The 15,867-nt window shown below is 40.5% G+C and overlaps 1 protein-coding gene across 4 annotated transcripts in view; it reads right to left on the minus strand.

The window, feature by feature from the left end:
- The window catches only part of LOC114353952 (pyruvate carboxylase, mitochondrial), a 59,017-nt gene that overhangs the window by 14,435 nt on the left and 28,715 nt on the right, over positions 1-15,867 (minus strand). For 3 of the 4 annotated variants that reach the window (XM_028306148.1, XM_028306145.1, XM_028306147.1), the window contains 12 exons: positions 14,403-14,527; positions 13,745-13,954; positions 12,819-12,909; positions 10,742-10,877; positions 9,705-9,887; positions 7,947-7,997; positions 6,927-7,176; positions 5,196-5,343; positions 4,179-4,438; positions 3,253-3,467; positions 1,982-2,192; positions 669-875 (listed from right to left, as the gene is read on the minus strand). In XM_028306148.1, the coding sequence (XP_028161949.1) occupies positions 669-875; positions 1,982-2,192; positions 3,253-3,467; positions 4,179-4,438; positions 5,196-5,343; positions 6,927-7,176; positions 7,947-7,997; positions 9,705-9,887; positions 10,742-10,877; positions 12,819-12,909; positions 13,745-13,954; positions 14,403-14,527 (2,087 nt within the window). Of the gene's footprint in view, positions 1-668; positions 876-1,981; positions 2,193-3,252; positions 3,468-4,178; positions 4,439-5,195; positions 5,344-6,757; positions 6,860-6,926; positions 7,177-7,946; positions 7,998-9,704; positions 9,888-10,741; positions 10,878-12,818; positions 12,910-13,744; positions 13,955-14,402; positions 14,528-15,867 lie in introns of all 4 variants that reach the window. The other variant, XM_028306146.1, reaches the window with a different exon arrangement.

Genomic DNA, 15,867 nt, shown 5'->3' on the forward strand with positions numbered 1-15,867 from the left:
AGATTTGTAAACACATCTTTTACGAGTATGTTTTAAATCAAAATTTGACCTATGGGCCTTGTAACATTACAACATACATAATGTATTTTTGTCTTACAAGAATAATAGCATCCATGCTTGTCAGTCGTTCATTTTATCATCACTCAAAGCAAACGTATTGAAGAAGAACAGCTGTTTTTGTTTGTCATCATTTCTCAAAATATCTGCCCCCCTAGACAAAACGCACTTTTTGATCGAATCGAAAATCGAATCCGTCAAAACTCCATACAAAAAAGGGGCTTTTCGACCACTTTTCGACTGGTTTGCGATTATAATTTGCATTTTGTCTAGACCTCCTGTTCTGCCTACATCACAATCTAAATTTTAATAATTATGTTAAAAAATAGTATTTAAGTATGTTTATATCCGTTGTCTGGTACCTATATCACAAGCATTACTTAGTTTGGAAGTAGATGGTGCAGTGTAAAATGTCCACGAATATTTAAATTTATTTATGTGATTTTTTTTCCAATAGTGACTGAGTTTCTTGCGCTGCTTCTTCTCAGCACTGGCCCATTTATTGTCCCGAAGCAGTGGTAGGGTTAATATTGGGACGTGTAAAAGCGCTTTTTTAAAGCCTATTTGCAAAAATAAATGAATTTTATGAATTTTTATAATTTTATTCATACCTTAGCGGCTCAGGGAATCCACCGTGCGGTATACCGATGGCTCCCTGCAAGTATTCCACCACAGACTTGGGGAAGGACAGTTCCTCTGCCTTCTCCTCGATCTCCTTGGCGGTGAGTTTGTTCTGAACCATGAACTGGGCGAAGTCTCCGACCACCTTGGATGAGGGTGTGACCTTGATGATGTCTCCGAGGAGCAGGTTGGCTTCTCTGGAATAAGGATGTAATGATGAGTACATTGGATTGTTACAGGATTGATCGTAATAAAATCATGGTATCTGACGGTGGCAGGGTTCGAAATTATCAAGATAATTACGCTTCATGATAATTACCGGATAATTATCAACAGTATAAGATACATTTGTCATATTATTTCATAAGAAATTCTGATTGCAAATATTGCCTTATGTTTTTGGTTGCTGATTGTTGTCAAGTTATCCATCGCTAGTCGCATAAAGCTTGGAAAATAGATAAATATTTTGACGCTAGATAACTAGTGATTAATGTGGAGCTAAATTGAAAGAAAGAAAGAAAGAAGAAAGATACATTTATTACAGTGGACATCACACAAATACAGGCAATTACATAGACATGACAGTGGCACATAATAATAAAAGAAGAAAAAATAAAAACAAGAGTAAACTGAGCAGTGCCACCCATTCACCAACCAGATGCCCACTGCAACGGGACCCCACTCAGCATATATAAATTGATATGTTTTATAACTATCTATGTTGATTAATGCCCACCACTAGACGCAAGTACGGATATACACTTTCGACGACTTCGAATACAGTTAATTTTACGAGCGCAATTCTTTGTTATTTGATAATAATCGGTTGATACCGATAATCATCCATCTGTTATTATCACGATAATTATCATTGATCTCATTGAAAAATCACGAAATATCACTCAAGTGCTGACTAATGTGACCTATAGGCGGTTTAACACATTTGTCGCCGGTGGGCTTTTGCTTTTATCTTTTCAGACAGGCATAAAACTGGACTCAAATTTTCCGCTCCTAAAATCTGTTGCATTAGGACGACTCAATCTACTGGTAAATCTACCGCTGCAAAAACCTGATGTACTTATCTATGGCTTTTCTGGTTCACAAATCTGCTGTCCACTGAGAGGATTAGACTGTCTTACTTACAAGACTGAGGCTGAGTTGCACCATCTTACTTTAACTTTGACAAACGTCAAAAATCTGTCAAACTCCATAATAAAAGCACCGGTTATCGTTATAGCTACGGTCAAAGTTAGGTGGTGCAACTCAGCCTTGCTCCACCATTGCTTAAACCTAATGTACTCACCTATAAGCCTTCTTGACCTCTTCAAACTGGCTGCCCAGACCCAGAGAGAATGCTTGGAACTGCAGGTTAGTGTACTGTCCTCCAGGTATCTCGTTGAGGTAAACATCAGCGTTGCCGGACTTCATGGTGGCTGTGCATTCGAAGGGCCCGTACAGTGTGCGCGCCTGCTCCCAGTACGCTGAGTATTCTGATACTTTTTGTAGGGGGATCTCTGTGGAAGAATAATAGAATAAGTCAATGAGGGCTATCGTTTTAGCGCTCACCAGTTAGCGCCACTGTAGAGTAAGGTCCTGTCACTTGCTAGTAGCGAAGACAGTGGCACCAACTGGTGAGCACGAAAGTGGTAGGAGGACTATCGTATTTGCACTCATCAAAATGGCGCCACTGTAGAGTAAGGTCCTGTCAATCGCCAGGGGTGCCAACGATAGCCCTCATTGAAAAAGTTTTGCAACACGAAAAGAGGGTTGAGTATTGTTTCTTCATTTTCTACTTTATTGTTAGGCGTGGTATAGTAATGCAACCCATTCGTATTAATTAGGGATGTTCTAAGCTGTTCAGATCATTATGCGTGGCTGCGTTTAATTCTGGTATCTTGGTTAACTTCTGTGCTATGTTAATTTGGCCAACAGAAGATTTACTGGTATTATGCAGCGAGGCTTCAGTCACGGTAATCTTTAGCACACGCTAGCATAGAAGCCACGATACTTAAGTTATGACGTCCTAGGTAACACTTACTGGTATCCAACTCCGTAGCGTGTAGCGAGGCCACCACCGCGCCCATACTCGGCTGACATGGTCATGCCAGACATGGAATCCACAGCTACGTCAACCACGTCAGCTCAAGCTTCGGCACACGCTAGCATATAAGCTACACCAGTGTTTATAGCCTAGAGATGTACTTACTGGTATCCAACTCCGTAGCGTGTAGCGAAGCAACCACCGCGCCCATGCTCGGTTGACTGGTCATGCCAGACATGGAGTCCACAGCTACGTCCACCACGTCAGCACACGCCAACACAGAAACCACAACACTTCTCATAACCTAAGGCTACTTTTGTATAACGTGACTTACTGGTATCCAACTCTGTAGCGTGTAGCGAGGCGACCACCGCACCCATACTCGGTTGACTGGTCATGCCAGACATGGAATCCACAGCCACGTCAACCACGTCTGCTCCAGCTTCGGCACACGCTAGCATAGAAACTATGTAGAACTCTTTAGAACGTCTCGTTCTCGTTATGACGTCCTAGTACTCGTAAATATAACTTACTGGTATCCAACTCCGTAGCGTGTAGTGAAGCGACCACCGCGCCCATACTAGGTTGACTAGTCATGCCAGACATGGAATCCACAGCCACGTCAACCACGTCTGCTCCAGCTTCGGCACACGCTAGCATGGAAGCTACACCAGCGCCTGATGTATCGTGAGTGTGAACGTGGATAGGCACGTCGGGGTGCTTGTCGCGGATCGCTTTGATGAGGAGCCTAGGGATAGATTGACGCTTAAAAATATATTTATACATTTTAAGATGATTTTAACTAAACATACTTCAAGTTCTTGCAAGTAAACACGAAATAGGAAGCTATATATTATGCAACTTGGGAAGGTATACAACGATAATTCTTAAATGGTATGTGGCTGTTTAGACCGAAAACAAATCTAAAGTTTTAAGATGCTGAATCTTGGTATTTTGATGAAAACAAAAACTACTTCATTATTCAAGGAAGGATGGTAAGATAAATTTTCATTAAAAACTTGACACCAGTACGGCTAGCACGAAAAACTTTCGAGTTCAAATCGTTTGCGTACTCGAATCGCCATCAAAAGATTTAGTAAGAAAACAACAACAGCGCCCTTGTGAACGTGTCGTAAAGTGAACTTAGTATGAGATGTGGTTGCACGAAACTTATTTTGAGAATCAAAATTGTCACGTTATCGTTTAATTCGAAGATTGAGTACCGAATTTAATCGAGTACGCAAACGATTCGAAGACGAAAGTTGTTCATGCTAGAGGTACAGAACGTGACTGAATCGTGACGTTAAAGGTCTGTCTTAAATAAGGGTTCCGTTTTTTGCCATTTGGCTACGGAACCCTAAAAACAGTTACGAATGTTTAACACAATCTATGCGAGTCATAATAAGATTTTCTTAACAACCAAAGATAAACTTATTTACTGCAATAAAATCACACTTACGACGCGGCACGTGGCTTCAGCAGACCAGCCATATCCTTAATAGCTAGCACGTGCGTGCCCGCTTTAACCAGCTCATCGGCTAAATTCAGGTAATACTTCAGGTCGTATTTGGTCTTCTGAGGGTCAGACACGTCGCCAGTGTAGGAGATAGCAGCCTCGACCACGCCTCCTGCTTTGCCTGCCGCGTCCATACCGAGGATCAAGTTGGGAAGGTAGTTTAGAGAATCGAAGACACGGAAGATGTCCATACCGCATTGGACCTGGGGATAGGAAATACATTGTAATGTGAAATGTGAGATTGGGTAGTAAAGAAAATTTTCGCTGTTAAAGTCGCTCTTATTTAGTATGGAATAGAGGCGATGTTAAGGTCATTAAATGATGTGTTTGGTTGAGTAATAAACACTTTTTAAGGAAGGTGTACTTTCCTTTATGTTACCCATTTTTGCTAATTGCCTCTTTTTTTCCTTTTTTTCCCACGTAATGTCTTTTAGATTGCAAACAAAACAAAACTCCCCACACACACTATCAATAATAGTCATTATTACGGTCACTCACTGAAGAAGACAGTGAAAGGGGTTTATGTAACCATTCACTGCCAGTCATTAAGTTATTAGATGTGTTATTTAAATAAATAAATTGTAAAAGGTTCGACTTAATAATAAATCTTGACTTATTAATATTTATCATCTATTTTTTTATGGCCTAGACATTGGACCTCTGAGTTGTGTGTCACTTATTATTGATGAGCCTTTGTAGATATTATTACTAAACTAACTGTTGCCCGCGGCTTCACCCGCGTGTAATTCAGTTTGTCACAGATCGTCGTAAATTTTAGCCTATATTTTATTCTGGGTTATAAACAATAATACTGTTAAAGTTTCATCAAAATCCGTTCAGTAATTTTTGCGTGAAAGAGTAACAAACATCCAGACAACCAAACTTTCGCATTTATAATATTATAGTAGGATACTCTTTCTAAATGTAAAAAATATCCACATGAATAAGAAAAACACTTACAGCCATATCACAGAACTTGTAGACCGCGTTGTCAGGGTAGTTAGTGTACCCGACCGCGTTGGCGCCTCGCAGTAACATCTGGAAGGGGATGTTGGGGATCATCTGCCGCATGTCGCGCAGCCGCTCCCACGGGCACTCGTGCAGGAACCTGGGGAGAATGGGGAGTTGTTAAGATGAAGGACCATTATTAGGGCGTATCCTGCTTCTGAGTCATAGCCCGTCTGGCCCAAGGGAGGGAACAGTCTGGCATCTTTTTTTTACGTGAAAAAAATGCATAAAACTGCATACCCGCCGCTGTGGTCATGGCGACGGGTTATGTGAGGCTCTCTCTGCCAGAAGGGCGGGACCTACCAACTAAAATAACCACGAATGTACATCTCTCTGAGCATAGAGGAAGTACCGGCGTAGCGAGGCCTCGACCCAATTTCCGCCTATGCCCAGTTTGTCCACGGTTGCGGACACATCTAACAGTCTGGCATCTGGCCCAAGGCGGGAGTCATACCAGTTCAGGAGGGAGGGGGGCCAGACAGCTATAGGATGCCGATGACAATGATATCAAGTAGCAAAAGGCAGCTCAAGTCAGCTTTTAAATTAAAAAGGGCATTGGCTTCATCACGGTCATCCCTTAATTTTTACATGACCAACACGTACCTAAGGCGACACGGCGAGCAGGTCGTGACTCCTCACGCGGGTCGCAAGCATAGACTGGTGAACTCTGTATGAGGTGTCCTACATCGAGTGCTCACTCACCGGAGGGCGACGTCGAAGGTAGCCCCGACTCAGTTGCACGCCACGTAAGACGTCACGTGAGCAGGTCGTGACTCCTCACGCGGGTCGCGAGTAACGACTGGTGATCGTCTCTGTATCTACATCTAGTGCTCACTCACCGGAGGGCGACGTCGAAGGTAGCCCCGCCCCAGTTCTCCAGCGAGTATAAGTTGCTGAAGTTGTGTGCGACGTAAGGCGACACGGCGAGCAGGTCGTGACTCCTTTCGCGGGTCACGAGTAACGACTGGTGAGCGTCTGTATTTGGTGTCCTACATGTAGTGCTCACTCACCGGAGGGCGACGTCGAAGGTAGCCCCGCCCCAGTTCTCCAGCGAGTATAAGTTGCTGAAGTTGCACGCGACGTAAGGCGACACGGCGAGCAAGTCGTGACTCCTCTCGCGGGTCACGAGTAGCGACTGGGGAGCTCTGTATGTGGTGTCCTACATCTAGTGCTCACTCACCGGAGGGCGACGTCGAAGGTAGCCCCGCCCCAGTTTTCCAGCGAGTATAAGTTGCTGAAGTTGTGCGCGACGTAAGGCGACACGGCGAGCAGGTCGTGACTCCTCACGCGGGTCACAAGTAGACTGGTGAGCGTCTCTGTATCTACATCTAGTGCTCACTCACCGGAGGGCGACGTCGAAGGTAGCCCCGCCCCAGTTCTCCAGCGAGTATAAGTTGCTGAAGTTGTGTGCGACGTAAGGCGACACGGCGAGCAGGTCGTGACTCCTCTCGCGGGTCACGAGTAACGACTGGTGAGCGTCTGTATTTGGTGTCCTACATGTAGTGCTCACTCACCGGAGGGCGACGTCGAAGGTAGCCCCGCCCCAGTTCTCCAGCGAGTATAAGTTGCTGAAGTTGTGCGCGACGTAAGGCGACACGGCGAGCAGGTCGTGACTCCTCACGCGGGTCGCGAGTAAGGACTGGATCGTCTGTATGTGGTGTCCTACATCTAGTGCTCACTCACCGGAGGGCGACGTCGAAGGTAGCCCCGCCCCAGTTCTCCAGCGAGTATAAGTTGCTGAAGTTGTGCGCGACGTAAGGCGACACGGCGAGCAGGTCGTGACTCCTCACGCGGGTCGCGAGTAGAGACTGGTGAGCGTCTCTGTATGTGGTATCCATGAGGAGCAGACCCTTGTGTTGGCGGACTGCCTTCGCGAAGGCTTCAGGGCCGCCTTCCTTGAGGATCTGCTTGTAGCCTTTAGGAGGCTGGACAGCTATTCAGAATAACATCAGTTTTAGTTCAGCAATTTAACTGTTTTATGAATCAAAGCTTTGGGTTTAGAAGATCTGCTCTAAATCATGAATATGACCTTAAAACAGGACTGAAATTTTGATAGTCTCTTTTAAACTCACAGTACAATAAGCTAGCGCAGCGTATTACAATGCGCTTTCGAATGTCAATTAACTGTTATAGGATTCACCTAGAATATCTTCTTTTACCATCGGTAATTAACATAACATTACATAATAGAAACTGCAACTAATTTTACAGGACAACACAAGTATTAGTCCACAATGTGGTAAATGCTAAGAAATGGACTAGCGGTGGTTAACTTAGTGCATTTGTGTAACTCAAACACTCAAAGTTAAGGATATAAATCATCTAATCTGTTGTTTAAAGTGCGATTTTAAATCAAACAGCATAAATGGACCATGAACACATCATTTTCCACGTGCTTTCGGCTTATCTTTGAGTGTTTGAGATTTACTCATGAAATTTTAAATGTGACTACTTCGTTATGGTATATTTACATTGTCACGGTACAATTTGTATGAGACTACAATACAATAGGCCTCGCGTACACACCTGACAATGTGAATAAAACATTTTCAAAATTATATGCTATCCCTCACACAATTTGAAATTCGTACATGTATCTATTTACGTTTGCATTACAAGAGCATTCTTTGATAATAAAACATTTCCAATAGCAAATGTATGAACTTACATGTAAATAAGGTGCACAAATTACGAATGCTTTACCTGTGTTCTCGCCCGTTAGTTCCTGCCTTTTAATGGCCTCAGGAGAAAGGTCTGAAAAACATTTTTAGTAAAATAATGGCACAGTGCATTAATGTATGGAGTGCACCGTGCACGCAATGCCTGATGGTAACCATGGACACACTACCATAGTGTTACAAACTTATCTAATGTTGTGATACTAACGAAAAGGACTTGTATAGGTAAAAATGATCAGTTTTTAAATGAAAGGCATGACTGTTCTGTGGGTTTTGTCATTGCCACACATTTATATTCATTTGTTTATTTCATATAAAGATAATGACACTGACTGTTAAAATGAAAAGTGGTATGATTAATAGGAACTGTTTAAAAAAATACGTTTAACAGCAAATTAGGTAAGTTTGTCACACTGTTAAATTATTAAAAATATGATTATGTAGTCCGCACTGCAGGACATTATTAGTGCCACATCAAAACTAAAATTCGTGATAATTAATAAAAATCCACACAGTTTGTTAAAAAGTTATTATTACCACGTAATGCGTGGTCTTATGAAGTATGAAATTTTAGTTCAAAATATCATAGATAAAAGAAAATGCGCTATAAATAAATATTAAATATCCAGTGCTCCAAGGTATGCGTTGTAAGCTTAATCGAATAATAATAGAGCTAAGCAAAATCATAAATAAATATTGCAAAAATCACAACAACAAAAAATTCAAAATTTTGAACCTACCATGCCCAGAGCGGACTGTAAAAAAATTTATGGCACTTTTAGAAATTGTTAAAAATTTCATCCTTCATGTGATTTTATTTAAACATTTCCCTGTTGCATTGTACTTATTTTAATAACGCTTTATCTTTGGTATTAATATGAGTAAAATGGAGTATTAACTCAGGTGTAATGTTCAAAATGTATTCTTCACTAAAGTCCGGTCGCCGAGCAGATAGAATTTCATCCAATGACCCTACCCAAGCTACCGATCCTTATCGCTCGCACGTAATTATATTGCTGTCGCGACTGTGCGACGGGCGGCCGCAGCGACAGCAATATAATTACGCACGAGCGATAAGGATGGGTAGCTTGGGGTCATTGGACGAAATTCAATGTGCTCAGCGACCGGACTTTAGAATTAAAATGAGGTATGAATAATTGAATGTTGAAACTCGTAAGGCAATTATTAATATGGTTCATGCTTTTTATATGTAACAGAAATTAAACAGTTACATTTTGACCAATTATTAATAATATTAGATAATGGTAAACTAATGGAACATATGAATAGACATTCATGGCACGAATTTGATATACAGTTATAAAGTTATTTGAGTATGGAAACTAATGTAAAAAAGGGAACTGAATATTACGCGCTAGAACTATTTAATGCGATAAATAACACCAAAAAATAAACCATAGTCAAATCTAAAACGTGCCGTAGTGTTTTCCAATATAGTTATTGATGACAACACTGAAGTTGTCCCTTATTATGGCATTTATAGGAGCGCGCTACTATCAATACTGGATTATTATTAGTTCTGATTTTCGCCACTTGACGTTTCAGAATCGTTATCACTGGCACATGTTCAAAAGACTGTCCCTTCTGTATGTCACTATTGGATTTTGCTGTAGGCATAATTTATAACATCTGCGCATTTTCAAAGGGCTATCTCTTCTACATATTAATATGTCAGACTTATATACTCTTTGCGCGTAATTATTCGAAAGGGTAGGTATCTCTTCTACATATCATTTATATTCTTTGCCATATTCCGACTTACCCAAAGGCACAGGTGGGATGTAAGGTTTGACGTCAGAAGGCGGAATGTTTGTAGCCAAAGGTGTGGCGGGTCCATTCACCAAAACCTGGCCAAGATAGTTGAGGATCTTCTGCGCTCTGTTCTGAGATGGCTTGAACATGAACAGTTGCGGATGCTCGTCGATGAAGTAGGTGTCGACGGAACCTGGTGACAGAAAAAAGATATATTTTAAAAAAGTTTTCTTAAACTAAAAAAAAAATAGTAGGTGGGTTTATAACCACGATTAAAAACGGGTGAATAAGCGTTTGCTAAGCGTTTTCGACTGAAAACCAGTCTCTCACCTTAGGCTGAGTTGAATCATCTTACTTTGACTTTAAAAATCTATTTACCGGTTATTGTTAAAGTTACTGTGAAAGTAAGATGGTGTTATCCAGCCTTAGAATTTCTTAAATTGGTCATTCTGAAAAGAATCAACCATAGTTAAAAAAGGATGACACTCATTTCAACAGTTTTTGTGTATTTTTTTCACGTTATCTTTGCAAGTCGAATAAGCATTATGTTCATCATCATCAAGACGTCCACTGCTTAACTTAAGCCTATGGTTTCCAATCCATACCTCCCGGTTGATAGCGGCCTGCATATAGCGTTCTACTACCTTTATGAGGTTCTTTTATGTTGTTACACACTTTTTATACCGCTTATTTTGATCTTACCGAAAGTATGCAATATCGCTAGGCGCCAAATTAATAGGGTATTTGACACCACCAATCAATTGACGTACTTTTTAAAACTGTCAAAACGACACTCTCCCATAGATTTTGTACGGAAATACTAGCATGTGACGTCACAATTTTATCAACTCAATGAAAATACTTTTTTCAATTATAATGCAACCAAAAATCGTAATTTACAGGTAATTAAAAATTAATTAAGTTTTTGAGACCAGAAAAAAGTTGTGCTTTAGAATGATTGGGAAATGGTGTTAAATACCCAATTAACTTTCACTTCAATAACAATATCCCACTTGTTAAACTATGTTATTATCAGTATAGACTCACCATTCAAGAACTTTTGGTTCTCTAACACGTTGAGAAGGAAGGGAATGTTGGTCTTGACACCTCGGATCCTGAACTCGCGGAGCGCGCGGTTCATTTTTGCCGCAGACGCGGGTAGGTCTTGGGCGTGTGAGATCACCTAAAAATAAAAAAAATACTAAGTTAGGCTTTAGGCCAATTTTTTAATAAATAAATAAACCTTTATTGTCACTATAACAAAAAAAATACAACTTTAACGCAGCTTAACCAGGCCTGTTCATCTCCGCGAGTTTACATCGAAAACAAAACACCCACGATGGCCCACCTACAGGGTACTATTCGACAAGGCCTCACATACGAGCGAACATTGACTCACGCACGCGTATTCTTGTGTATGATGGAAGAAAATAAAGAAAATGGTGTACTAAATACTGTGCAGTATTTAACTGCCTAAATAATAATAAAAACACAGAATGTACTTTTTTTAAGTTGCCTCAAGACACTGAGAGGTAAATAAGTAGTTAATATTATTCATGATAATTCATGCTAAATCATGTATTTCCTCCGCCATTTTCCGCAGTTTGGCACCTCACGTCACATCATTTTACCGAAGTCAGCCCTATAGCTTCGGCGCAGTGCCGATCACTGACGTTTGTCAACAATATGGTGCTTGACTCTTGAGACAGGCTAAATTACACCATATTGATAATAACATTGAGCATACATTTTTTAAACACCTTCGCGAAGTAAAACTTCCGTACGTAGTACTTATTATTATTCTGTGGCTTAACTATTAAAAATAAGGTGACAAGGGCATCCGGCTCAGCGTAAGCTGTACGGCACTAGGTCCATGCAGCGCTGGTTTTCAGCCGGTGCCAGTCTCCTGCACAGTAATACAGCGTTTATAGGTAGGTGCAGTGATATAAAAAAATACCATATTTATAAGCAAAATCTCGCAAATACGTACGTACGTACACACGGACATACTGTTAACTATCCATTTCCGTTTTTGCTCTCGCTCTCATCAAATGGTGATTCTTGGCGATAGAACGAGACGACATGACAGGCTATGGATAGTTAAAACTGTTGCCAATGTTACAGTAATAACTGTACTTTAAATGTGGGTGGCTTAGTTAGGCCATAATCCACTAGTCGTGGCCATTGATGGCCACTGGTGGATGGAAGTTTTAACCTGAATGTGTGAAACGTATGGTAGTCTCATTCCTACTGCTATTTTGCTTTAGTTTTGGACAAATTAAGCGAATCATAATGATTACCTAGCCATGCATATTCATTAAATATTGGTACCATTATGCGCTACATAATCATCTTAAAATACTTAGTTCGACATACAATTTAATCGTTTTCATTCAAAAGAAATATCGTAAAGGTCAATATGGACATTAGTATTATTTATTACAAAACCATGGTCAAGTTTACTTCAATAAATCATAAGTTATTGTTGCTGAGGTTAAGCACATAAATAAAATAAGTAATATGCCATTTTAAGTTGGGACGGATTATACCAATAATATGAGACAAACTACAGTTCAAGTTACAATGGACAGGTTATGAAATAATCTAGTAACATGATATGTAGTCATAACACTAACAATAGCTTCATAGCAATCACGAGACGGTCAATCCGACCCGTGATAAGTATGACCTTCTACAATAGGACGGACGTTGCAATATGGGTATCACTCGCGTGATAGGGCTTTTTCATTTGGCATCCATGCACCTATATCACATTTTCTGTTTCAAGTTGAATGTTACGAATTATAAATATAAACATTTCGTTTACTTATTCCTCGCTTTAGAGCGTATGGTTAGTACCTATTGGTGTCATAGCCTTGAGGTAGACTTTTTTCTTTTCTTCGTTTGAAAAACATACAGCTTATAGTTTTAAAACGTTTAGCTTATAGTTTTGTGCGATGATATAGGCGTCTTATACTCGTACGATATAATCGGACCGGTGGCTTAATATGTGTTCGATCTGGGAATTGAACCCAGGACCACTATATTCTGTATCCTACAATAATTATTACGAGATCATGATCAGCTGAACAGCTTCTCTAATAAAAGAATATGGTACACTCACTTTGACGAGCAGAGAGTCGTAGTAAGGCGAAATGACAGCTCCAGCATAAGTTGAAGCCGAGTCCAGACGAATGCCCATGCCCTCGCCAGATCTAAAGTAATTAAAACAATATTTGTAGGTATATCATGACAGTATTTAATTAATGTAATTGATAACAATCAGTCGTGGAGAATGGAAGGAAATTATCGGATAGAAGCCGCGTTCGGCTAAGGTATCGTAGAACGCCTACCTGCACGATGGGACTCAATGGACAGACCTAAAGAAGATAGTCGACAGTGGCTAAATGAAATGGACATAGTGCTTTGTGGCGTTCCTTGGGGAAGATTAACGTACAGCAGTATAGTCCATCCACAGATTAAAATGATGATAGTACGGTGGTACATTCAATTTAAAAGCAATATTTTATGCTTTATGGTACTCTAGGCATAAGCCCCATGGAATCAAGTTCAGTAGAGGGCTGCCATAGACTAAAATAGACATGTTGACACCATCAATCAATTGATGTACTTTTTAAAACTGTCAAAACGAAACTCTCCCACAGATTTTGTATCGCACTACAAGCAAGTGACGTCACTATTTTGTCAACTCAATTAAACTACTTTTTTCAATTACAATGCGACCAAAAATCGTAATTTACAGGTAATTTAAAATCAATTAAGTTTTTAAGACCATAATGAAGGGTCTTTTTAAAAAAAGTTGTGGTTTCGAATTATTGGGGTATGGTGTCAAACTGTCTATTATGGTAAAGCAGTAGTTTATCAAATGATTTCTTACCTAAATACTTCAATCCTTCCCGTGCTAGGCTGGAAGTTGTTCCCAGGATCTTTAGTAGTAACTTGGCACTGGATGGCAAAGGCTTATGTTCAGCAGTGGACTACCAAAGGCTGACATAATAATATGATACTGGACTTTTATGTTCTTCTTACCTGAACACTTCAATCCTTCCCGTGCTAGGCTGGAAGTTGTTCCCAGGATCTTCAGTAGTGACTCGGCACTGGATGGCGAAGCCCTGGGCGTTGATCTTGTCCTGTGTCAGCCCCATTTCAGGGAGCGTCATGCCTTCGGCCACCCGGATTTGAGACTGTACCAAATCTATGCCGGTCACTTCTTCTGTGATTGTGTGTTCTACTTGTAACCTGGAAAGATGTGAGCAATGGATTAGGTATATTTTGAAATTATTTCTGGATGTTTTTCATAGTGCCTTCTTTTCATACGTCAATCTTTGAGATAATTTGTTACTCGTTTCTTAAGATTTGTTTTGTATTAATTAAAAAGGTAAAAGGCATCTGTCGAATTCATGCGTTTTAGATAGATTTAATTTCTCGAATCGACCTTGAGCTCTGGAATTTAATTAGGTAACAGAACATTAATTAAGAAAAAGGAGAAAAGATTTTAATATTTTTCAGTTTGCACATTATATATTCGAGATGAGTGCGTTATTTCACTTTCACAAAAGCATAATTGAAAAGGGATTTTTGTCCTTTTGGCTTTTTGAACAAAGAGACCCATTTTCAGTACATGATGGAATAAGCCAAAAATAAGGCCTATCTGTGCCACTATTTTCGAAGTAATATGAATACCAACCTAGCGTTAACTTCAATGAAGTAGAAGTTCCCTTTGTCATCGAGCAAGAACTCCACAGTACCAGCGTTCTCGTATCCCACGTGGCGTGCCAAATGTGTCGCGCAGTCTACCATTTTTTGGCGAGTCTGAAAATTACAATAAACACATTATTCTACAGTCTACACGTCAAATATACAAAGAACCAAAACAGGATATTTACACTCGTATTCACAAACGATGCTTGCTTAAGTGAAGCAGCAAATCTAACGCACAGCGTTGAATATAACTCTGTGATTGGTTCGTGTGTCATCCTGTGCGTCCACGCGCACTGTGAGACCTCATAGTAATGTTTGTGAATACGGGCGTGTGATTGGTTCGTGTGTCACTCCGCCACTCGAGTATTGTCTATGAATAGGTTTTTGGGACGCTGTGCGTCCACGCGAACTGTGATATCTCATAGTAATGTTTGTGAATACGGGCGTGTGATTGGTTCGTGTGTCACTCCGCCACTCGAGTATTGTCTATGAATAGGTTTTTGGGACGCTGTGCGTCCACGCGAACTGTGATATCTCATAGTAATGTTTGTGAATACGGGCGTGTGATTGGTTCGTGTGTCACTCCGCCACTCGAGTATTGTCTATGAATAGGTTTTTGGGACGCTGTGCGTCCACGCGAACTGTGATATCTCATAGTAATGTTTGTGAATACGGGCGTGTGATTGGTTCGTGTGTCACTCCGCCACTCGAGTATTGTCTATGAATAGGTTTTTGGGACGCTGTGCGTCCACGCGAACTGTGATATCTCATAGTAATGTTTGTGAATACGGGCGTGTGATTGGTTCGTGTGTCACTCCGCCACTCGAGTATTGTCTATGAATAGGTTTTTGGGACGCTGTGCGTCCACGCGAACTGTGATATCTCATAGTAATGTTTGTGAATACGGGCGTGTGATTGGTTCGTGTGTCACTCCGCCACTCGAGTATTGTCTATGAATAGGTTTTTGGGACGCTGTGCGTCCACGCGAACTGTGATATCTCATAGTAATGTTTGTGAATACGGGCGTGTGATTGGTTCGTGTGTCACTCCGCCACTCGAGTATTGTCTATGAATAGGTTTTTGGGACGCTGTGCGTCCACGCGAACTGTGATATCTCATAGTAATATTTGTGAATACCTACGGGCATTAGAATCTGATTTACATATGTCAAGTCAAGAAGTGCAATTACATTATAGTCGGGTCATGAAAATGAAAAATATTTACGAGCAAAAAATATTCACTTTGACCAATATTTTGGCACTCGTTCGGTCAAGTAATAGAAGTGAAATCTAATAGTATCTATAGCCCAGCTTATTACTTTGGCAATCTTGCAAACTGATAAGGCGTATATTAACATTGACAATGAAAGAAAGAAAGAAAGAAAGAAAGAAAAAATGTTTATTCAGTATCATCGACAATACACTTACAATACTTATTATTATTTAATGAGA

This window comes from Ostrinia furnacalis, unplaced genomic scaffold (genome assembly GCF_004193835.3).
Source record: "Ostrinia furnacalis isolate ACB-3 unplaced genomic scaffold, ASM419383v2 OfSCF1862, whole genome shotgun sequence".
NCBI lineage: Eukaryota > Metazoa > Arthropoda > Insecta > Lepidoptera > Crambidae > Ostrinia > Ostrinia furnacalis.